The sequence below is a fragment of the Haliotis rufescens genome, unplaced genomic scaffold (assembly GCF_023055435.1).
Source record: "Haliotis rufescens isolate VD_foot unplaced genomic scaffold, xgHalRufe1.0.p SCAF_17, whole genome shotgun sequence".
NCBI lineage: Eukaryota > Metazoa > Mollusca > Gastropoda > Lepetellida > Haliotidae > Haliotis > Haliotis rufescens.
The window spans coordinates 16025056-16050680 of record NW_025963857.1 but is presented as its reverse complement, the minus strand read 5'-3'; the positions used below and the strand labels follow the sequence as shown (position 1 = coordinate 16050680).

General features: G+C 40.9%; 2 protein-coding genes across 2 annotated transcripts in view; both read left to right on the top strand.

Moving 5' to 3' along the window:
* The window catches only part of LOC124137939 (N-acetylglucosamine-1-phosphodiester alpha-N-acetylglucosaminidase-like), a 44702-nt gene extending 40868 nt beyond the window's left edge, over positions 1–3834 (top strand). The window contains exons 10-11 of the mRNA XM_046504376.2: positions 230–299; positions 2162–3834. Of these exons, the coding sequence (XP_046360332.2) occupies positions 230–299; positions 2162–2411 (320 nt within the window). The 3' untranslated portion in view covers positions 2412–3834. The remainder of the gene's footprint in view (positions 1–229; positions 300–2161) is intronic.
* Positions 3835–13127: 9293 nt separating this feature from the next.
* Positions 13128–23579, top strand: LOC124137938 (speriolin-like). The gene is made up of 4 exons (XM_046504375.2): positions 13128–13430; positions 18785–19996; positions 20527–20595; positions 22761–23579. The coding sequence occupies exons 1-4, from the start codon at positions 13190–13192 to the stop codon at positions 23318–23320; spliced, it is 2082 nt and encodes a 693-aa protein (XP_046360331.2). The 5' UTR covers positions 13128–13189; the 3' UTR covers positions 23321–23579.
* The last annotated feature ends 2046 nt before the right edge of the window (positions 23580–25625 follow it).

Below are 25625 nucleotides of genomic sequence, written 5' to 3'. Positions count from 1 at the left end.
TTTTTGAAGAAGTGCTAATTTGTTGCTCCATGGCATGTGTCTGAGTGTGGTATTCATGTTAAAACTGTAGCATTGTATCTCACCTGCCTAGCACCGACATCAGCATAGACTGGAACAAGCAGCAACACACACAAGCACATTGGTATATAAGTGCAAAATATTACACAGATGTTCTACCCCATATCACCTCACCTCACCTAATATGTTTTGTTTGATGATGTCTCTGCAGCTGGTACCTGTGTGGCACACGAGATGATCAAGTCCAAGCACCTGGTGGTGGATCAGTCGGATCAGTACAGGTAACCTTGACGGAACTCGTAGATCTGACACAACCCTAGGGGGTTTCTGGGTAGAATATGTCCCCAGCGACCCTCGTAAGAGGCTACCAAACAGATCGAGTGGTCAGACTCGATGACTTGGTTTTATCGCCTGTCATGGTACCCCAGCAACATGAACAGACTGGATTGGCTGGTCCAGAGTATTACGTTCAGTCCGGTGTCATGTGGCTGAGATATTGCTGAATGCATCATTGAACAACAGAACAACACAGAGGGGTGGCACAACAAAATCAGTGGTTGTCCAGCTCTATCAAGGGACCATGCAGAAAACTAGTGACTGAAAGCATGAGCACCAGTCCACATCAGCAAGGTGTGACAACATTCGGTCAGCTGAATCTGACCACACAATCCTCTTTAGTGAGTTGGTAGAACAAACATGAAGTACTGGGGATCTTTTCTGGACTAGAATTACCACAGTGAAGAAAGCAAGAATCAGAAATTCCACATCAAAATCTGGCCTGAAAAATAAAAAGATATGGTATTACATGTTTGGTGCTGTCACTTTTATATTATCAGGTCTGTAATTAGTTGATTTTTTCTTCTTTAGTGAAAGTGTACTTGCTCTTTTTGATCGTGTTTACTGTTTGTCCTGACATGTTGGTTTTTTGCTAAGCTGAAAAATGCCATCTGATATGACGTGTCAAAATTTTGTTGTATCACAATACAGCATTCCGTTACCAATATGAATGTTGATTGTTTTCATTTTGGAAGCTTCATTAGTCTTCACATTTTGCTCATAATCAAAACAATATGTGGTAAATCACTATGGTAACTGTTTGGAATAATTGAAGATCTGTTGAAATTCAAGCCTATGAAGATTTCAATTTGTCCAGTCTTTGACTTTTGGTAATTCTGGTTCAGGTTCAGTTGCCCACACAGGTGTCCTGATGCAATGTCCCGATGCAAGCTGATTTCTGGTGTCCCCCTTTAGGATATTGCTGGAATAAAAACCATACTCACTTATTGTACAAGCCTCCGACCAACCAGCTAGCATTATTTTTAACAATTTTAACACTGTTGAGGTAAGCAGATGTCTGCTGTCCCTGACTCTTGGCGAGTTTCTTTTGAACTGTTGTTGGCCAACTGCACATTTCAATCTTTTAGTAGGGTATTGTTTGTGAATGTTGTTTAATGCTACAGGCAATGATATTATAATGACAACAAAAATTCCTCTATGTCCTTCGGCTGAGATAATTAACAAAAAGTCCAAAAGAAGTGTTTTTCTAGATAAGAGTCATCTTCCCGAGGCAAGGGAGTTAACTGACTATGAAAGTTCAGCTTCCACCCTTGCCGAACAAGGCTGGTGTTATGGAGTTTGATTTTGGCTGGACTAACGAGTCTATGCATAGTCCAATCAAAATCGCAAACCGAAATCGAAATCAGAATCGTAAACTGTTATGCAGAGTTCGGTCAATTGCAGGATTTGCAAAGCATGTGCACCGCCAACTCGTTGTCAACAGATATTTTCCAAATCTTTTCAAGTTTTTAATCAAGGTGCTCACATGATTTGATGCACTTCGCGATGTAAGACCTGTTTTATCATAATATAGATCATGATTGTCGATCAGATCGTATTGTCTTGGCGCCATCATTTTGCATGTGACACGAGAGGTGGAATCTGATTGGTCCATAGGAGATGCATGGAAGGGACATAACTCGTAACAGCCACTGGTGGCGCTACCATCAAGCCCAGGAATTCCGGCCAAGTTCAGCAAGGGTGGAAACTGGACTTTTAAAGTCAGTTAACTCTCTTGCCTCGGGAAGATGGATAAGAGTATGTTAGTTTTGATATTATTCACTTCTTTGGGTACATTCATTTTCAGATTATGTGTGTCAAGTTCTGTCACGCTGGGCATCATTGCAGCAGTCAGCATCATCATCAACATCACTCTCATCTCCATCTACCTCAATGTGCGGAGACAACAAGCCAGCGCTACTGATGAGGCTGTCAGAAAGACAATACGCAAGTTTGTCTTCCATGGCTCCAACGATGATGTCTCCAGCTCGGACGGCGAGGGCACTGGAGAGCTGACCACCCTGTTTCAGTCTCCACCTCGGAAAGGAAATGGTTGAATGATAACGAGAGGAGTGTGATTGTGTTGATGATGTTGTGCAAGTTGATGATGAATGAGATGAGTGAGGCGTGTGTATTTCGGGCATATCGTGATGTCCTTAAAAGGATATCATTGACATGATTCATAAGGCGTAAAAAAATAATAGAACTGGTTCTCAGGCAATGACTTTTGAAATTATAGTGTGGACAGGCAGTTGTTTTTTTAGTTTTTTTGCTTGTTCAAACAAGTATGTAACTAAATAACAATCATACAAACATTGAAATTGCCACCATGACCACAACATGAGATGCACAGAAAAGCAGTGTGCATGTAAAGGGAGGTAACTGTGTGCTGTACTGGCTCTTTAAGAAAAAGGATTTTTTTATTTTATTTTAACATGGAAATAGAAACAAAACATGTGGCAAACTTTATGATGACGCGGGTGGTGCCTGAGAACCAAGACCATTATTTTTTTTAGCCTAACAATTGGTATTTGTGCCTGACAACCATGTGATGTTTTGTAAATATCAGCATTCCAAGATTTTAAGTATGGAATGAAATTCATGTACAGCAGACCTTATACATTCTTAAACTGTTATGGATCTCCAAGGCACATTATAGAAGAAGTCGTAGGCAAACAGTAAATGGTTTTTAGCCGACCAATTTTGAGGAAACATGACAATGTCTGTGTCTCAGAATTCAATGTTATTTTGAAAATACATGTTCTTTAAGGCGAGTTCTTTTGTTTTCCTATACATGCTCTACAGACAAATAGTAAAGATTAACACAATTACCAATGAGAGGTTTGAAATACCTTAATTTAAATTATGCGAAGAGTAGCAGTAGAAGACTCCGACAATCATCTGGTCGTGTCAATTCTGTGAAGCATTAGGACAACCATTAGTGCCTAAGGAACCATTATAGATCTAGAATATGTATTTAAGGAACAATTAGAGGTCTTGTACATGTATATAAGAGCATCATAGATGACAAACAAGTATTATATCCAGACTCAATACATGTTCTGAAGCATGCAGCCTTATATGTTTTTGTTGGTTTAAAAAAACGTCTTACAAAACAAATTGATATTAGAAGAAGAATAAAAGGCTTCTGACTATTTTATTCTTGGCCAGTTGTTTTACAATTACATAAAATGAAATAGTGAATAATACATTTGAAAATCTTTATTCTAACCAGGTAAATATTAATTATGTTTTGGTATATTTCCATGTTAAAACTTGTTTTTTTGGTTACACAATGTTATCAGTTGTTTCGACCATTCATGAGTAAAGTTCTCAGTGAATTTCATTCGTAAGGCGAGGAAACATAATAGTCTTGGTTCTCAGGCAATGCCCACATCATCATAAAGTCTGCAGCACTTTCGTTTTAGTTTCCATTTTCAAAAGAAATAAAAAATCCTAATATTTAAAAAAAATGCAATATAAAACGCAGTTACTTCCCTTTACTGCACACCTCATGTTATGGTCATGGCGGAAATAGGAGTTTGTATGCTTGTTTATGTAGGGAGGCCCTTTCCCGTGTTGATGGTACACAACTGTTTATTTTGTTACATACTAGTTTGAGGGGCGGTCGGGTAGCCTAGTGGTTAGAGTGTTTGCTCGTCGCGCCGAAGACCCGGGTTCGAATCCCGACATGGGTACAATGTGTCAAGCCCATTTCTGGTGCCCCCTGCCGTGATATTGATGGAATATTGCTAAAAGTGGCGTAAAACCAAACTCACTCACTCACTCACATACTAGTTTGAACAAGCAAAAAATAACCACAGCCCGCACTATTTTTTCAAATGCATTGCATGAGAACCAATTATTTTATTTTTTTAAGCCTAAACCAAATGTGGAATCTTGTACTGAAGTCATGTAAGAAGTACAAGCATGTGCCTTTGAAATCATTGAAGAAGCCTTTAAGTTAAAACGTGTCTTTGAAATTGGTCATATGCTTTAAATGTGTTGCCAGGTGATGGTTTCATGTTATCAATGTTAACTTATGAAATGGGACATGGGTTTTCCTGTAAGTATTGCACATGTTCCATTTATATTATATCTGTGCAATCTGTATCACTTATATAGGCAACTCTCTGTCTCCCGTCGTGATGATGCTGGAATATTGCTAAAAGCGGCGTAAAAAATCATACTTACTTACTCTTTGGTGCAATATTTGAATTCCTTTTCTTGGTGTTCCCAAGAACCCAGTTTGTAAATATGTCTGGGCTGCTAGGTTTAAAAAGAGGCTTGTAGATTACTGTAAATCTTCAAATTAATGTGTTTCCAAATTAATATGACTGCTGATCCCAAGCCAAAAATGCAACTCAAAATCAATGTGCCTTTACATATCCTTACCTTAATCACAAATCAGCACCGCTTATTAGCACTGAGTAAAACCCTAGTCACACTAGAGGCGGAATGCCGTCGGAATGAAATTCTTTGTTTATTTCTGGATATTCGAAGTGCATCCTAAAAATTCAGACTGCATTCTGAGTGCTTCGGGGCCATTCTTGTGGCCGGCCCGAATGTTTTGCTCATGCTCAAAACTTTTGTGGTGCAATCGCAATGGAGAAATATCGGACAGCATACGAAGTGTATTCTAACTGCACTCTGACTGCATTCTAAATATTCTTCAAATTGTTAGTAATATTCCGTAATAACAATAACACAGTGTTTTTGTGTTGTGAGGCCGTCTTTTTGTTGATAGTCATTTTGAGAGACATAAATGCGAACTGTCATTAAAGACCACTCGCATTTGTCGCATTTAATTCATGCTCATGTTAATTTCAGGATTTACAGTATATAGAAGTTGGTTGTTCGCTGACCATTCCTCAGTGCCTATTTATAACTTATTGTGTAAGTAGGTCAATAGGATCTTCATCATGTCGACACAGGAGAGTTGAAGCGTTCCAGTTCAATGTGAAAAACTGACAGTGAGGCTGCAGATGAGTTAGATCAGTGAATGAAAGGACAACTTAGGGAGGAATGGTGTGATGGGTTATGAAAGTGCTGCAAGAAATGTGTTTGTTATTTATCAATAAATATCTATTTGTATGTCCCAAAATGGGTAGTCCACAATGATTCAAGGTACCCCCATGTCAGAGAATAGGTCAGCTCATGCCTTGATCTCTCAATGCAAGCATGACAAGCAGGTGTTTAACACTCAACCAAGGAAAGAATCTACATTATTCTGATACGGTTTTGTAAATGTGTTGATTTTGGTGACAATTCTTGGGGTGTGGTGGTAGTTAAACCTGAGACCATATTATTTTTTATATTATTATTTACAAAATAAATCCCATACCCCAACCCTGAATATCAGATGGTTGGTTACCTACATCTTCTTTTGTACAAGACATACTTAGAATGAATAATGTTACATACCGTATTCGACGTAATAAGCGTCCAGGGCGCTCTCAAAATTAGAAATAGGGGCTCCTATTAGAATATTATTTTGGTGAAAAAAACAGAGTTGAAAGATAACTTTCGTGGTTTATGCTGACAGCCTGAAATGTTTATGTACGACAGATATATTTTTCCAGAATTTAATTGCCAGTAATAAAGGGTGCATATAACACACGAGTGCGTATTATTTGTGAATAGGGGAAGGAAACGGTGCGTATTATGTGCGAATAGGGGTCGGAAGGGGTGCTAATTGGGATTGTTCACTAGCCAATATATTAGCAAATCTTGACCTGGGCGCTTATTAGAGCAGGGCGCTTATTACGTCAAATACTGTAACTCTATACTTTAAGTAAATTGTTTTACTTGAGTCAAGGACCGGTCATTTATTATGGGATGGGTGGGTCTGAGGGAATCAGGGTGGGGTCACCAAAGAGTATGACTTTCTCTAGGGGAGGGTCATGAACAATGATACACTCTGGTTATTTGGTTTCCCTAAAAATGTCAGGTTCTGTAGCTTTTCATCTGTTTTACCATAACAAGTTAAGAAAATTTATGACATTTTTTACACTAAGATGTAATATGATAACTTGTTAATGATGATATTGTCCATTGTAACTTAAACATTATAGCTTAAAGTGATGTGCAGAGCAACTGGAATGACATAATTGACACTTTAGAATACCTTGGCTTCACTATAGGTCATGATATTTTTGCATTATTTTGCACTTTGCACCTTCAAACAGGAATAATCTAGACCCTTATGTATCAGACTGCCATGTTTATTGACTGATAATATTATTCATCCTACTCAAAAGAAGTTAAGGACCAACCGATTCATGCCATGACTTCAGTAATATGAAAGAATTGGGGGGGACCTTAACTTCTTTTGAGTGGTATATTATAACTGCAGTTATCACAATTTTGCCGAATTATTTCAGGATGCAAGAGAAAAAGTAAAAATTGCTTATGACCAGGAACGGGATAAATACATATTTCTTGTAGAAAAGAAAAATGAACAAAATAGTGAATATTTTTATGATTTGGAAGTTAGATCATGTTTGAATTTATTAGCAGAAGTCATTAATAAGCTTAGAATTCCTTGACAGAGTGTCAGGGCGTGTATTCCGTCCAGCTAGTTGTGTTCATGCAGTGTGTGTGTGGATGAGTGTCTGGGGCAGTATCTCATGACAGATCTCCTCAAGTCGGACGTCGTCTATGGGCTTCACCTGCCCAGGAGAAGCTGTTCCAGCCAAGGTTTCAGGGGATTTCCAAATGAAACACAAAGGTTACACCAGAAATGGGTATGTGCAGAACTAAGTTGTGAAATAAGTAATTGGCCATGCAAGATCAATGACATCTTCTCGAGGCAAGGGCGTTAACTAACTATAAAAAGTCCAGTTTCCACCCTTGCCGGACTAGGTTAGAATTCTGGAGCTACATTCTGGCTGGAATTAACTAGTCTATGCATAATCCAATCCAAATCATTAGAACGAACTAGACATCCCGTTCATAAACAACATTGATTTCAACGTGCAGATTTCGGTTGACTGCAGGATTTGAAAAGCATGTATACTCTCAACTGGGTATCGTCAGATATTTTAATAATCTTTTGATGTTTTTAATCAAGGTGCTCAAGTGATTTGATGCACTTCGCGGGGTAAGACCCATTTTATTACAATATAGATCTTGATTACTGATCAGATCCTCTTGACTGTGCGCTGCCATTTTGTTTGAAGCAAATGCAAGTAATATAAAAGATGGTATCTAATTGGTGAATAGGAAGCACATAGAAGGGACATAACTCTTAAAAGCCGCTGGTGGTGCTACGAGTGATCCGGGAAATTTCAGTGTAGTTCGGCAAGGGTGGAAACTGAACTTTTATGGTCAGTTAACACGCTTGCCATCGGGAAGATGTTCTCGCTACTGCAGACCACTATCAAAATCTGCCCATGACCGGACATTTTACGAAAACTTCAGTCAGTAACTGCCACTGACAAATACAACAAATATTTGCACTAGCTTCAACAGCAACTAACATTACATACACACATCAGTCAGATTGACTATTGTAGTTGGCACATTTTCATATGCCTTTAGTAATAAGATTTAATCAGTCATTTATTTGTAGAGCCACGTCATTTATTTTCCTGTAATGGGAGGTTTTAGTGGTAGGTTTCAATGGTTATTTACAGGACTTTTTAAGGATGAGAAATACTGCGGGTCAAAACAAGGCACGTGACTCTGTTGATGTAACCTGAACTAGCCATTGATGGCCTACAGATGTTTTGGATAGTTTTCTCGCTGACCCAATGTAGAAGCTTGACCCCCGACTGGCTCCTTAAAATCCATACTTACCCTTAAATCAGACATGCCAACCCCAAAATAAAGCAGAAATATAGGGGATGAGGTCTAAAATTAATAAATTATTACCAAATTTGGTAATTACTGTAAGCAAGAGGGACTATTGTTTTGATAAAAATAAAGGATCTTTTCTGCATTTTATCACCGTAACTCCTCAATCTGTAAACCTTCCCATCACGAGTTAAAACTATTGATTTTTATACAATTATTAGAGGCTGGTTATTTATCATAGAGGGGGAATGGGGATGGGCCAGTGATATTGATGTGTGTGTGGGTTGGTGCTTGTCATGAATAAATGACACAGCGAAAGGTGGGGTCGCAAAAATTGGTCAGCATGAAAAAATGACAGTGTTCTTTTTCTTCAAATAGAACAGTTATATAATTTGAACATTATTTAGGGACTGGTAGTTTATTATGGGGGGTGGGGGACCTGTAAAAAATGTTACAAAAAATGGGGTTGTCAACAAAATATGATACAGTCCTAAGACCAATCCCTTTCAATTTGTCAAAAAGATTTTGATGTAGTTTTCATGTTCGCAAAAGTTCATTTCAAGCCTTATGTATTTCAAGCCTTGAGTTTACACTAATTGTTTTTTAGCCTTATACATGATGTCATGGGATTACACAAAGCCCTGACATCTGTGTGTCTGCTTGTAACATATCACAGCTGTACATATATGGCAACACTCTCAGTCCTGTTGAAAAGAAATCACCATGTTATGCTGTTCGAAAAGGTGTTAAACAAAACTCCTTAATTATCAAATTTTAATGTATTCTTTTATATTGTTCTGTATGGCATGGACTATATTTCTTTAGTATAAGTTAGAAGACATGTTAATGGTTGTTATTTTAAGACTTTATGGCATCTTTTGAAGATGTGAACTTTTATTTACCATGTGGTGCAGGGTACAAATGTTTAAAAAGCATGTTTGAATACATCCTCATTAATCAGGGAAACAGCCAAGTAATCACTGTTTGTTTGGGGTTTCTTTTTGTTGTTTTATGTAGCATGAAGAAATATGATGGCGGTCAGTAAATAGTCGAGTCTTGGACAGACAATCCAATGATTGACATCATGAAATCAATCTATGCAATTGGGATACCATTTCATGCATCATCCAAGTTAGCGGGTATGACAACCCGATCCTGTTAGTCGCCTCTTATGACCAGCATGGGTTGCTGAAGACCAATTCTAACCAAGGGCTGAGTAATCTGTTATAGCTAAATGATCACATCACAAAAACAACATGAACAGTTGTTGCACATATAACTATTGGAAGCTTAACATGATCATTAAACATTTACAAATGAAGAAAGAGATCTCAATGTATACTTTTGCTTGTAGTAAATGATGACTGAATTGGATCAGGTAACTCAGTGTCTAGGTTGATAGTGTGACGAGCATCAAACTCGGACGACATTGGACATTATTCCGTGTTGCACAAACCACATGTGTGTCTGTCCGATCGAATATTTACGGGCTGTCATGTTATGGCTAGAATATTGCAAAAAACAGCATACAGAATCTAAAAATCTTTTGTAAAATATGTTTTGGATCAACAACATATTTACTGGGAAAAAATCTGAGAAGATTCAAATATTAACATTTAATCCTTGCAGGAGTAATTATGTGGCAAAGTGTTTTGAATTTCCTGAATTTTCTTTTTTATGATCTTCTAAAATGTTATAAACTGCTTTTTGAAATTCGAAAAGTTAACACAGCTATTATTTCTATGGAGTGGCTTGATTGATTGTAAAATTGACTTTCAGATTCACTGGAAGGTAAAAACACAATATAACAGATTATTGAGGCTATTTTAAATATCCTCACGGAAATAAGATCTAGTTATCACACTGATTATTTATTGAAGGATTCATTCCATTTATCCATCCTCCTTACTCAGGGCTATATTTGTACCATACACAGATATTATGTTGTTTCCCTTCAATATACAGTAACTTAGAACTTGAAAAAATATGTTTGAGATATTATTAAAGGGATATTATTAAGTTATGCTGAGTTCTGTAAAGAACCACCGAAATATATTATTGACCAGGTTCAACAATTTGTGACACCCTTGACCACTGGACTAATGCCTTTACACATATCAACACCAGTATGTTTCAAGTCTAGATGGACCTTCTGGCCAGTGGCACCACATGCAATTAATGTGTTATCATTTGTTTAACCTGAAACAAAATATGGATAAATTGGTGAATATTGTCTAGATATATGCTACTCAAAACAAGTTATCAGGTGTTCTTTAACTTCTTTTGAGTGGTATATTTACTTTTTGCCAGGGATTATTCCTTGACACAAGTCCGTACGGCAGTGTTCAGCTATGTAAAACTTACATTTGTAGAACCCGGTTGAGTAGGGAACCAAGCTGTCTGTGATTTGAGATGTGTTTCAAGCAATGCTTGACAAGGGCTTGATAGTTGTCAGTCAGTGGCTTCAAAAGATACAGCCTTCGAAAATCATCATTGTCTGCTAGCCCAAGATTTGTGCGGAAGACAAGCAAAATTCCAATGATGGTAGTCCTCATTGACTAGTAGCATTTGAGGGCTATAATTCTGAACCAGTTCTCAATGCTGCAATTTTGCTACGAATTCCAACAGAATAAAACATTTTTTACTGGATCACACAGGACAAGCTACAGAATCGAAGGGCTAGTGAAATAAGGTTCCCACTAGTCTTCAGGACTAGCCTTTAAAATTGAAATTCTACATCTTCCCGAGGCAAGGGAGTTAACTGACTATAAAAGTCAAGTAAAAAGGTCAGTTAACTCCCTTGCCTCGTGAAGATGAATTTCTTGGGCTGGTTACTTTGTAAGCCTCTACTGCAGGTATCGGCCAATCCTCTGATGTACTTGACTCACATGTTCTTGATGTATATGATTACCAGTTCTATTCAAGTGCAACTCTCTCGTGGTGCCAGGGAACATGTCAAGTGTTATTTCATTACAAAAATAAAATATAAAAAATATGAGACAATCCTTTGTTGTTTGTTCAACTATAATCTGATTATTCAGATGTCAAAGTAAGCTGGGATATGGAGGCCCTGTCGTCTAAAGCGTGGACATTTGGTATGCAGAGTTGCGTCCCTTTTGTGTGTTAGAAACCTATGATCGTGATTATGTTCCAAGTATTGTCAGCACATACCATGCGCATTTGTTTCACCAAAGTAGAAAACGTCTAAGACCTGCATCACTTCCGACTTTCCTCTGAAATACTGTTAAATCTCACTCACTCACTCATTCTCAATGTCACGTGTCGTTCTTCTTACTTGTATCACTTGTCAGCTGTATCTTAACGTAAATGCAAAAGAACTAAGACTAAACTACTTGACTTATCGTTCAAAAGAGTGCAGGCCATCTAAGGCGTAGCAGTTCGCTGTTGCGTCCCTTAGTTAACCAGATCTTGTGATTATGGGTTCGAACCCCCGGGAGAATAGTTCCACCTCTATGAGCTGCATCAATTGGCCTTTCCCACATCAAACTGACACAAGTGGTAAACGTCTAAGACATGCATCACTGACGTGATATACATGTAACTGAAATAGGAGCGGTCGGGTGGTTAAAGCGTTCACTCGTCAGGCCGAAGACCCGGTTCGATTCCCGACATGGGTATAATGTGTAAAGCCCATTTCTGGTGTCCCCCCGCCGTGATATTGCTGGAATATTGCTCCCTCTCTCCCTCCCTCGCCCACCAACTCGCCAACTCAGGCGTGTAGTCCTCAATCTGGCTGTCTTGTTCTACCTTACTGGAACAGATGGCAAAAAATATTTTTTCTTTATAAAACCCCCCAAATGTTTTAAATGTTTAAGTGACAGTAATTAAAGCGGACGTGTCTGAAGCCGAGTGTCTAGGTTTTTTTTCAATAACATCAATCACTGGTTTGTTTTGTCCAGACTCGATAATTAACAAGTCGACGACATGTGGCTGAACTATTGGTTAGTGTACGGATAGACAACATACGTGTATCATATTCCATTGATGTACACGTACCTTCACCGATAAAAAAAACACAACGTAAATAAAAACGCATATACATGTACATGTACATTTATTTCCTAAGTCGCAAACATTCCAAGCGATATGGTCTTAAACAGTCATTGTCACTGAGCATGGTTTTACGCCGCTTTTAGCAATATTCCAGCAACATCTCGGCGGGAGACACCAGAAATGGGCTTCACACATTGTACCCATGTCGGGAATCGAACCCGGGTCCTCGGTGTGACGCGCGAAAGCTTTAACCACTAGGCTACCCGACGGCCCTGGTCTTAAACAAATGTAATTAATATTAAAACATAATGATTTAGTCATACCTTTCCAGAATAATAGTTTGTACGAATGACGACATTATGTCTTTTTGAAGCCAGCGGAAAAAAACAACAGCCTTATACCTTGGGTTTTTTAAAAATAATTTTTCGAATATTTAAGCCGTGAAATAGTAAAACGTAAATTTTTTGTGTAATTTTTCTGACGAAGAGACATGACATTAAAATCGGAGTGGGCGTAATTTGCCCATCATTGTACCTACGTACACTAACAACATCCATATCATGATCAGTGAATGAGTGAGTGAGTTGGTTTTCCGCCGTTTTCAACATTATTCCAGCAATATCACGGCGGGAGCAACATGTCGATATTATTAGTAACGATGGGATGAAGTATATTTCTACCTATCCTAAAATTTTAAACATGTCGTAATGTATTGTGCCAAATAGCGTTTTTTATTCATTAACTCACTTGATATTCAAACTATCTTTTCTATTTGTTAAATTATATAGCTTTCACTCTTTCTTTCTGCCTGAAAATAAAGCAAAACTCCAAGAAAAAACCCCAAGGAAACCATTGCATTGTATTTCTATGTTGGACACAGAACGCGCAAAATGGCAGTGAAAGGAAACACATTTAATGATTGTGACGTCAGACCATTTATGACGTCAACCCATTGATGACGTCACAACAATCAGTCTATCCAGAAATTGTCGCGGTATGCAGTTGGTTTACATCCTCTGCACAAATGTCGTTTGGGGAGCATAACTCCTCCCTCCACGCGTCGGATCTAGTCCCGGCGGGTCGGACCTCGCCCCGTGGGGTTGGGGCTGACGAAGGGAGCCGGGAATCTCGCTACCTGAGACTAGAGAATGAACAGTTACGGCAATGCCTGAGGCTTATGCAGGAACAGGCCGAGCTGGAGAGCGCTAACCTCATCTCTTCCGTGATAGCATGGTGTGATGATAGGTTTAGGAAGAAATTTGCTGGTAAGTAGAACTATTTCTGACAACAAACCACGTGTAGGTGAGTGGGTGAGTGAGTGAGTTTGGTTCAACGCAACCTTGAATTTTACGGCGTGTCAGCTTGATGTTAGGGGAAAATCCCGAAATGATGCAGGGTGCAGTGATTTTAGCGCTAAGTCGATCGTAACTCCCATGCTTTAAGAGGGACTTACGACAGTCGTAGCGCTGAGACAGTGAGTGACAATTCACAATTGTGAAACGTGTCAGTTCTAGTGGGCCTTTGTTAATGTACTGTGTGTAGGAGTGAGTGAGTGAGTATGGTTTTACGCTGCTTTTAGCAGTATTCCAACAATATCACGACCGGGGACACCAGAAATGGGCTTCACACATTGTACCAAAATGGAGAATCGAACCCGGGCCTTCGGCGTGACGAGCGAACGCTTTAACCACTAAGCTACACCACCGCCCAGCGTTTAGGTAACTTCTCGAGAACGGGAATGGTGCTGACGTCCTGTGTCTTAGACGACCGGACCACCGTGAACGGGGGTACACACAAGGACCAAATAATTTCAGAGGCTGCTAAACACCATAGCTTCCTAAAAAAATAAATTAGTTTTAATGTGTTGATGGGGTAGTTTGACAGAGAGAGCAGTATGTGTGAGATTGGTGCACTGCAGCGAAGTCCGCTGTATGATGACATAAAAGAAAATATCTCACGTAGGCATAGTATGTATTAATAGCATTTACCCATCCATTCCAGTATGATGGAAATTACAACCGTTTGCCTGACTACTTTTTCCATCTCCATGCCAAGTTTCATTAATAAATAGTCTTATGTAAAATCACAATAAAGATAGCTCATTCATAAATTACATATAAAGGTACGGACCATACCGTTCTGTTGAAATACATATTGCCCAGACTGTAGATTTTGTTCATATTCTTTTCACCGTGTCCGTGTTGATGGGATGCACGCTTGTGAAATTGTAAGTAGATAAACAGCTGCATGTTATTTGTACCCAAAACAATTTCTGTATTCGAAAATCCTTGCCAATTTCGTCAGGAAACTAGCAGATGTACTGACATGAACAAGTACTTTATTGTGTACAAAATGTATATGAGTATCTGCTAATAGTTTATAGACTGGGTTGAATTGAACCTCAGTGTCATATCCCGAAGGAAAATTCAAGAACTAAACAATTATAACTCACGATGGTACATATACGTGTAAGTTATACCAAGGAAAGCAAGTACAAACTAAATCCTCAGTGATAGAGAGAAATAGTTTCCACTCTCAAGCAGGGAAACGTCGTAGGGATTAAAAAATAGATCCCGAGTCCCTATTTCTATAACTTAATACGAATCTGGGGGTTACATTGTGATTTATGCTGAGCGTACTCAGTGTACTGAAAGCAATGACCCTCCACTAATACTTGTCATATGTTTAGATGATCCTCCCCATGTCCTCGTACATTTTCTTCATTATATATTCATAAAAAATGTCCATTTAACCATGACCCTCCCCAAATATATTATTTTGTTGACCCTCCCTTGGAGGGAAGTTCGTATGTATTAGGTTACACTCCAAAGTAAATTGGACATAGTATATATGTTGTAGAACAATACCACTGCAGTATGTATTATGGTAACTTATAAAGTCATCACTCCAATAAATGCTAAACTGTATCAACACTGTACGTTACAGCAAATCAATACCACAGTATATATTACAGTAATCGACATGACAGAATATGTTATTCTAAATCAACACGATAGAAAATATCAAAGTAAATCAACATACAGTATATTTTTATAATATTAAATCAACACTACAGTATATTATAATAAATCAACACTACAGTATATTAAACGACGTACAGCCAGGGCCCATTTAAATCTCTGACGACGATGTTGCGCTGTCAATAACTTTTCTATGTTAGGTCTGTAAGCCCTAATTCATTGAGCCTTGAGTCGTGTGGTCACTGTCTGTCGACTAACCACAAGCCCTTAGGCAACCGTCACTGTCAGGAATCGATTCTGGAGATGCAAAGTATATGTCTTCATTGGGGGTAGCTACCCTGGGCCTGCCTGTTCTTGGCCTGTCTCATGTCTGTCCGGTCTGTCCGTTAACGTTGCATCAGGTTAGTTACAGCAACACGGGAGCATCCAATCGATCAAGCAATGTCGGCATGGGTGGCTCATATCTGTATCGGGGGGCTCGGGTGGCCCAGTCGTCTAAGGCGCCGCGACTCGCTGTGCAGAGTTGCGTCCCTTGGGCTCGCCAGAAACCTAGGATTGTGGGTTCGAATCCTGGTTCGCCCCGATTATGTTTCTTGGTTTGTCAGCACAATGCACGTGCTCGTGGGTTTCACCGAAGTGGTAAACGTTTGAGACCTGCATCACTTCGGGCTTTCCTCCCACATTAAGCTGACACGCCGCGATGTCAGTACTGTTAAAACTGGAATACTGTTAAAAGCGGCGTTAAACCCAACTCACTCACACACTCATATCTGTATCCCACCCTGGACCCACTCGCGTTGTTCGGGTGTCAGTCGTGGCATTTCTGTGGTGTTGTTTATTCTGTGGTGTCTCATGCCGTACGTATCATTTATATACCCGTAGTTCACGTACAGTTTAGGCTGCCCAAGCGGCACGTGTTTTTCACGTGTGCATCTTTCTGCATTGAGCATTGTTGTGTTTGAAGTGTTTTGCATGCATTAATATAGTTTGAACAAGTTCATTTTTAAAGTGGTAAAGTTTCTTTTCGCCGTCAGTACCTATGAAATCAACACTACAGTTTCTTATATTAAATCGATACTACAGCATAGTGTATAAAATCGATACTACAGTATAGTGTATTAAATCGATACTACAGTATAGTGTATTAAATCGATACTACAGTATAGTGTATTAAATCGATACTACAGTATAGTTTATTAAATTAACACAACGGTTTATTTTTATTATATTATTATTTTAAATCATGGGCGGTGGGGTAGCCTGGTAGTTTCGTCACGCTGAAGACCCGGTTTCGATTCCCCACAATGTGTGAAGCTCATTATTGGTGTCCCCCGCTGTGATATTGCTGGAATGATGCTAAAAGCCTCGTAAAACCATATTCACTCACTACATTAAATTAACACTGTGTTCGCATCAGAGCTCAGCATCACATACACTGTTTGGTCTATGACTGCGTAAGGGGGCGGTGGGGGTAAATCAGTAGTTGAAGCGTTCGCTCGTCACACCGGCCAGCCGGGTTCGATTCCCTACATGGATATTTTTTGAAGCCCATTTGTTTTTGTTTTCTGCCTTGATTAGCTGAAATATGCTAAAAGCGTCGGGAAGCACAATCTCACTCACTAATGGCACTATTAAGTTGTGCCAGACGGTATTGGTGACATTGGTCTTTATCTGTGACAAGACAATCCCTGACGTCCCAATAAATAGCTCAGGTTGCAATAACTATCTCGACGGATATTGTCTGTTTGTTCTGGGGTGCAACATCAGTTACCAATGGTTAAGCCCCCATTACACAGGGCTGCGACCTTTGTGCCACCTGCGAGCGATCAAAAACTGGCCAGGACGCTTAATGGTCGCCTAAACCCAGAAAATCATGTTTCTATGTAACTGCTCCAGCAGTTGTTCAGCAGTAACTGCTCGAGTTGTTCAACGTCAGCAACCACAATGAAACACTGCAGGTACAAGTCCTATATTTATAGGCAGACCGAGGAGGCACTACAGGTAGCTCAAAGGAGGCAGAAAAGAGGCAGAAGCATTGCCATGGTGTCTCAAGTGTTGCCGTTGTCGCCGAATGGAGGCACAGCGGTCGCCACAGTCATCGTTCAATGCACGCTGTTGGTCGCCCATTGAAGGCACAAGGGAAGCAGAAGCATCGCCCAGATTTACGGGACAGTATTTCAGCAGAACGCATCTATTACCTGGCGACCATTGGCCGATCACTGTGCCTTCATTCTGCAACAACGGCAATGCTTGTACCTCCCTTCTGCCTCCTTTGAGAGACCTTTGAGCAACCAACCTCCTCGGCGACCTTTGTGCGACTGTTTTGAACATGTTCAAAAAATCACGGCGACCATGGCGTCCATGGCGATGTCTGAACCTCCTGTGTACCACCTTGGAACGACAGAGGCCTCCTTTGAGCCTCCAACGACGACCTGGCATATTCTAAGGTCGCACACGGGAGGCACAAAGGTCGCCAGCCTGTGTAAAGGCCTCATTATCGCCGTTCCTTGTCGCCACGGGTCTGTTTAAGACATGACACTGCAACTCGATTAATCGTGAGGGTTCCGCGAAGTCTTGGAGTGATGGTTCCAGCATTCATGTACCCCCGCATTACCAAGCATTACCATAAGACAACATTTGATACTCACATAACCTTTACTAAACTTCAGTCCACCTCTGAATACACAACTACTTGGGCAGGACAGGCTCGTCAAAGAGTGGGTAACTGAAACGACCGAGATTCGGCGCGATCAACTGACTGTAAAACTCGCACCACCATCTTTACGTATTGGAGAAAACACTCTTACGAGGTTTTGATAGACAGAGCATGCCCTGGGGAGAGGGAAAAACCAAGGGGCGAAAAAAGAAACTTTAAACAACATTTATCAACATTTTTATGTTTCGAACATACTTTCCATGAACCTAAGGAAACGCGCGTAAAATATCTGTTGCTGGCGTACGGATCTTGAAAAGGTCATTCTAAAAACCAGTGTAGCTTATCAACACCTCTGTAGCCTCGTGGTACACTCACCGGTTGAAGGTTGCGAGTTCGATCCTCGGGAATATAAAGAAAACATTTGTCATTTGATTTTACATTTCATTACATGTTACAATCTGAACGGAAGTTACATTAATAAAATACACAGGATATTATATAAAATCCCTGGGATATTATAGCAAATATGACTTGAATATCCTATAAAATCCCAGGGACATTACAACGTCCCTGTTTATGAGACTTAACCAGACTGGAAAGTAAAACCTCACAATAGGTTTTAATGCCTATAGAAAGAAGTCTCTTACTTAATAGCGATCCCAATGAATAGGTTTATAGAAAGTGCTCGAGCCCTACTCGCCTTTGTCACATGTCCTTTTGATACGTAAACAAACATATCAGACTATGAATTTTTGTTTGTGTCGTGATCGGAAAATTACCAAGAACAACTGCCCTGGCTGTCCCCCTCCCCCTCTTGATTCCATTCCTGGTCTATGTATTCTGTCATGACTGACAACCACAGGCAGAAGAGGCCATTTTGAATGTTGAATTTGTATTCATTTTCTGTGGTTTGGGGGATGCATTTTTACATTATAGCAATATGCAGCGTACATAAAGTTACAAAGTTGTTTCTTTATTTCAGACATGTCCCTTGCAACATCTACGGGACGAAAGAGTGCTAGTCCTTTTCGTCCCATCACACCCCCAGGACCAAACAAAGCGCCAGGCACAGATAGTAAAATCTCGTCATCGGACTATGTGAGCACCGGTTCGACCTTCTCCAACCTCACTCCACCCTCCAGTCCTGTCAGAGGTTTCAACAAAAGGACTGAGGAGATTGATCGATCATACCCAACAGCCAATACTCTTTTACAGGAGGTGCAACCCCCACAGCCTTCCCTCTCGAATGAACGGAGCTACTCACCCACGTTGTCATCCAGTCGACAACGCCAGACCTCACCTGCAGTAAAACTTTTCTCAGATGCCACTCCCGGTCTTGCCAGTACCAGTGGTCGGAGTTCACCAGTAGGCATTGCAATCAGTCAGCAACCATCAAGAGCCTCCTCGCGTGTTTCATCTCCAAACAGTATCATTTCATCAACACTACAGGAAACACCAGCTAGAGGATCAGACATCCAAGCTGATGTCCCAGAACAGCCTCCTCCGTATCAGTTTAATCCTGCCCTCAGACAGTATTCCGTCAAACTGCCCACAGAGTCTGACGTGGCTGCAGCTTTTATGAGCCAATTCTCCGGCAGAAGTGATTTTTCAGGCACGCTTGAAACGCATGATCTCAGTTCAACCAGAGCAAGTCTCAAGCGCCCAGAGAGCGCCCCGTTTGTTCCATATGTACACGAGAGTGGTTACCCGGGTCAGCAGTCACACACCTCCCCCAACCCTTCCCTGATTCAGTCAGCACCACAACGAGGCCAGTCACCTCGTGGAATGAGACCACCAGATTCGCCCCAGCATCATTTGGTTCAGAACCATAGTCCAAGGTCACCGTCTCCAACACAGGGTCGCTATTCCCCAAGAGGACAAACCGTCCAAAATACAGCATCTATTCCACAAGGCCAAAGTACGGCAATGAAATCTCCTTCTCCTGGATTATCATACAGCGCACATCCCACGCTGCCAGTCAATAGCGTTGTCGTGCATGAGGACGTTGGAAGGGAGAGAACGCTTACTCCAATTCCTGAAATGCAGAAGACAGTTCCCAGATACATGTCAAACATAGTTGAGGAAATGGAGGAAGAGCTCAAAGGACTGAGCTCCCGCTCAATGAGTCCGGCAGACATGATCTCCAACTCCCAGAAGTATGGCCTACCAAAAGCAGAGTCAACACCAAAGAAAGGTCAGATTTGGTAGAACGAATCAAATAAAAACGTTTCTAAAATTGCAAGCGTATCACAAGAGAAAGAACCTAATCATCACAGACAATATTAACTGTATAAAGTAGAGAATATAAGTTTTTATGTTAACATTATTTGTTCGTAATTATTCATCATTAGTACAAATTGTTTGCAATTCCTTAAATATGTAATGAATACCTTGCAAAATACTGGTTTGGATAAACGTATATTTACAGCCTTCATTTGTCCATGAAGTTACTGACTGATGTGTTTGTCGGCTTACTGCATTGGTTGTATTGATACTACCCATTAGAACGCGTACACTTGGAAATTGGATTTGACCAAAAAATGATAACAGTTGCCTGAACACTGCAAACGTAATGTCCAAAACACAGCTATGATACCAGTGTCAAAAACATCACAATCGAATAACCATTTCAATAGGTGTATATACTTTTTTTGCCCCTTTTAAATTTTTTTTTTATGATGTGCAGGTGTAGACTTATCTCATAATGCCATCTTCCCTCCACAGGAAGAACCTCATCTCCGACAGCACACAGCGGGTCGAAGCGCTACAATAGCAGTCTACGTTCCCCCAGAGGTAAATGTCTTCACTCATATTGTGTTGGTAATGCCATTGTCGGGATTCTCCACAAAGTAGGTCAGAAGTGCCCCGTGCTTGTTTCACAGGCAATATATGGCCAGGACCCGTTACACAGAGAGATCTCAGCGCTACTATTGTCGTAAGTCTCAGCGCTAAGATTACTTTGAGGAACGGGGCCCTGTTGTGTCATCTTATGGCATGGATCGTTTTCCTGGACCCGATTTATTTACATGCCAATGTAATGTAACTGAAATGTTTTGGACACTGATAATAACCTTAGACTCTGACAAACCCGTTCATGGTGCACAGATTGTACTGCGGTGCCAGTTGCGACTGAACCGCATACATACCCTATTCATTGGTAGCTTAATTGCGAATGATCTGCGACTCTACCAGTATGCCAGTGACCATGAGGACCAATAACGCGTGGTCAGGCTCAGTGGCTTGGTTGATTGTTGGCGATCATTCTCATAATATGAACGACTCGATTATTTACATGTTTTTTGTTTGTTAATGTGTTTGTTTGTTTGTTTGTTTGATGTTTAACTTACTCAGCAATATTCCAGCTATATGAAGGCTGTCTGTAAATAATCGAGTCTGGACCAGTCGATGGAGTCTTCGATCCCAGCTATTAGGATCGATGACATGCATCAACTAAGTGAGCGAGCCTGACCACCCGATCCCGTTAGTCGCCTCTTACGACCAGCATAGTCGCCTTTTACGACCAGCATAGTCACCTCTTACGACCAGCATAGTCACCTCTTACGACCAGTATAGTCACCTCTTACGACCAGCATAGTCACCTCTTACGACCAGCATAGTCACCTCTTACGATCAGCGTAGTCACCTCTTACGACAAGCATAATCACCTCTTACGACGAGCATAGTCACCTCTTACGACCAGCATAGTGGCCTCTTACGACCAGCATAGTCGCCTCTTACGACCAGCATAGTCGCCTCTTACGACCAGCATAGTCACCTCTTACGACAAGCATAGTCACCTCTTACGACCAGCATAGTCGCCTCTTACGACCAGCATAGTCATCTCTTACGACCAGCATAATCGCCTCTTACGACCAGCATAGTCACCTCTTACGACCAGCATAGTCGCCTCTTACGACCAGCATAGTCACCTCTTACGACCAGCATAGTCGCCTCTTACGACCAGCATAGTCGCCTCTTACGACCCACATAGTCGCCTCTTACGACCAGCATAGTCGCCTCTTACGACCAGCATAGTCACCTCTTACGACCAGCATAGTCGCCTCTTACGACCAGCATAGTCACCTCTTACGACCAGCATAGTCGCCTCTTACGACCAGCATAGTCGCTTCTTACGACCAGCATAGTCGCCTCTTACGACCAGCATAGTCGCCTCTTACGACCAGCATATTTATTATGCAGAGACCACCGTAACAAAGCTTGAACAATGCGGACTGCTATATGCTATGAAGTGATTTCTAAATTGAAACACAACCACAAATACATGTAGGTTCACATGGAACTAAATTACCACGCCGGGTGAATAATCATTTCTCAGCCCTTTCTGGTGTCCCCCGCCCTTATATTACTGAAACCTTACACACATACATCAGAGTGAGCGAGTTTGGTCATGGGCAATTTTCAGCATTATTCCCGCATTATTAGAACGGGAAACAAGAATGGGATTCAGACCCGTCTTCAGCGTGCATACACTTTGACTAAATTGCCGGGCAAAAGAAAGCACACATTTGAAAATTCGATTTGACCAAAACGATACAAACGTTTTCAAAACTAGGCTGAAAACAGGCGACGAAACATTTCCATAACCATTTATTGTTTGTTATTGTATTACCTACCATCAAACATGGCAGTTTACCTTGTTGCGTGATCACGCAATCAGGGGCGTCAGAATTATGATGTGATGTGTTATATAATCTCTTGGTTGGGTGGTGGGGTAGCCTAGTGGCTACAGCGTTTGGACGAGTTTAACCCGAGTTCGATTTTTTACATGGGTACAATGTGTAAAGCCCATTTCTGGTGTTACCTGCCGTGATATTGCTCGAATGTAACTAAAAGCGGTGTAAAACTATACGCACTCACTCACTTACTTACTCTTGGTATTAACAATGTAACATGTTTCATGTCGAGTAATTAAAGAAGCCAAATAACTTTTTTTCCAGGAAGCAGAACCCCAAGTCCCGTTTCTGATGACTCGTCCACGGTTCCAGTAAGGCGACACACCACATTCGTTAAACCGTCCTACAGGATTTTGGGAGAGATTGCATTTCAACTAGAACGTCGAATCCTCGACTATGTCTTCTCCAGGAATAAAATTCATGACGGAGATCGAGCCAAGCGACGTTTCTATGGATACACCGTCAGCAACATCCCATTCATGATTGCCAAGGAGGTCCAAAGATATGATGGAACAACTGATGACCAATTACAGTTCAAGCTAAACTACAGACTCAGGTACACTGTGATAACCCTGGGACCCTATGGCTATAAACTTGAGAGGCATGGCAACTTCGCACAGGAGATGATCAACAAGTATGGACTGCTCAGTAATGCCCCAGATCGCAGAACACTGGACGCCTTTGGTCTCGTGGACGCCGAGACTTTGCGAGGTTTTGTGTCACTTCTTTCGCAAACGGAAACAGAGAAGAGGGACAACCTCATCCTTTTGGAATGTCTCATGTTGATGGCTCATGATGATGGCCGTGCCATATTCCTGTGGTGAAGCCTTGCTTATTAACATAATGATTTTCATGTCAAAATCTTATTTCAGTGTTTATCATGTCGGCACTCAACTTTAGGTTTATGGTTAACTTTCTTCCTCATCTGATTTCAAATGGTAATTGCTTTTCCACCGATTATTTTAAATCCAAAGTGACCTATAAAGGTCAAAGATAATCCCAACTGAAATTTTGAATATTCCTCAACCCTCCTTGTACCTCAATATTCTTTGTTTTTCATATGCATAAATATGTGATGTACTATATTTGTGTTTTTGACATATTACCTTAGTGTGAAGCTAGATCATTTGATAATGGATACACTAGGCACACACGAGGACATATGCACACACGCACATGTCACACACACACAAACGACCACATGGATACCTACACACATTTACAAGAAAGGTCAGTTGTGGAAGTCTGCCCAAATTAAATTGGATACCGTTTGGATAAATCATCAGTTGCAAAGAGGACCTAAGTACCTTCAGTTGAGCGTTATTCAACTGTTACAGATACAAGTTCATCTTCATCAGTTTGGTGCACCAGAATAATACACACGTACCCAAGCGAAGTTAAAGAACACTCCATTCATTCTTTCATACCACTACGTGAGTGAGTGAGTTGGGTTTAATGCCGCTTTTAACAGTATTCCAGTTATATCACGGCGTGTCAGCTTAGTGTGGGAGGAAAGCCCGAAGTGATGTAGGTCTCAGACGTTTACCACTTCGATGAAACCCACAGGCACGGGTATGGTGCTGACAAACCTAGAAACATAATCGGGGCGAACCGAGATTCGAACCCATAATCATAGGTTTCTGGCGTGCCTAAGGGACGCACCTCTGCACAGCGAATCGCGGCGCCTTAGACGACTGGGCCACCCGTGTCCCCTCATACCACTACGTGTCCCCTTGACATGCATCAACCAAGTCACCGGGCCTGACCGTCCGATCCCGTTAGTCGCCTTTTACGGCAAGCATGGGTTGCTGAAGAGCTACTCTACCCCGGAATCTTCACGGGTCGATACCCCAAATTCATGACAGAGCGCTGTCTCATGTAGGAGTGCGGATGAAAACATCTCATTGCTTAGAGATGCAAGGAATTGTACTGCTTTGTTACTGGGTATCAGGTTCTTGTTACAATGATAAAGTCAGGACTATCTATCACTCCTGTCTTCCAGTATTGTCTACAGAGTAGGAGTGAGTGAGTGGGTTAATGATTTACGTCACATCGGCAATATTTCAGCCATATCGTGACGAGTTACAGAGTAGGAACGTATATACATGTAGCCATACATAGTGATACATGTACACCCAGGAAGTCAGTACACAACGTAGCTATATATAGTGACACATGTACACCCAGGAAGTCAGTACACAACGTAGCTATATATAGTGACACATGTACACCCAGGAAGTCAGTACACAACGTAGCTATATATAGTGACACATGTACACCCAGGAAGTCAGTATACAACGTAGCTATAAATAGTGACACATGTACACCCCGGATGTCAGTATACAACGTAGCTATATATAGTGACACATGTACACCCAGGAAGTCAGTACACAACGTAGCTATATATAGTGACACATGTACACCCAGGAAGTCAGTACACAACGTAGCTATATATAGTGACACATGTACACCCAGTATGTCAGAATGCAACGTAGCTATATATAGTGACACATGTACACCCAGTATGTCAGAATGCAACGTAGCTATATATAGTGACACATGTACACGCAGGATGTCAGTATACAACGTAGTTATATATAGTAATACATGCACACCCAGAATGTCAGTACACAACGTAGCTATAAGTAGTGACACATGTACACACATGATGTCAGAATGCAACGTAGCTATATATAGTGACACATGTACACACAGGCTATCAGTGTACAACGTAGCTAAATAAAGTGACACATGTACACACAGGATGTCAGTATGCAACGTAGCTATACATAGTGACACATGTACACCCAGGATGTCTGTATATAACGTAGCTATGTATAGTGACACATGTACACCCCGGGTGTCAGTATACAACGTAGCTATATATAGTGACACATGTACATCCAGGATGTCAGTATACAACGGAGCTTTATACAGTGACACATGTACACCCAGGATGTCAGTATACAACGTAGCTATATATAGTGACACATGTACACCCAGGATGTCAGTATGCAACGTAGCTATACATAGTGACACATGTACACCCAGGATGTCAGTATACAACGTAGCTATATATAGTGACACATGTACACGCAGGATGTCAGTATACAACGTAGTTATATATAG

Bases quoted from the DNA above. Each gene is read 5' to 3' on its own strand.
- LOC124137938 (XM_046504375.2), top strand. From the start codon at position 13,190: ATGTCGTTTGGGGAGCATAACTCCTCCCTCCACGCGTCGGATCTAGTC. The intron at 13,431-18,784 runs GTAAGTAGAACT...TCTTTATTTCAG, and splicing joins GTTTAGGAAGAAATTTGCTG to ACATGTCCCTTGCAACATCT. The intron at 19,997-20,526 runs GTCAGATTTGGT...TTCCCTCCACAG, and splicing joins AGAGTCAACACCAAAGAAAG to GAAGAACCTCATCTCCGACA.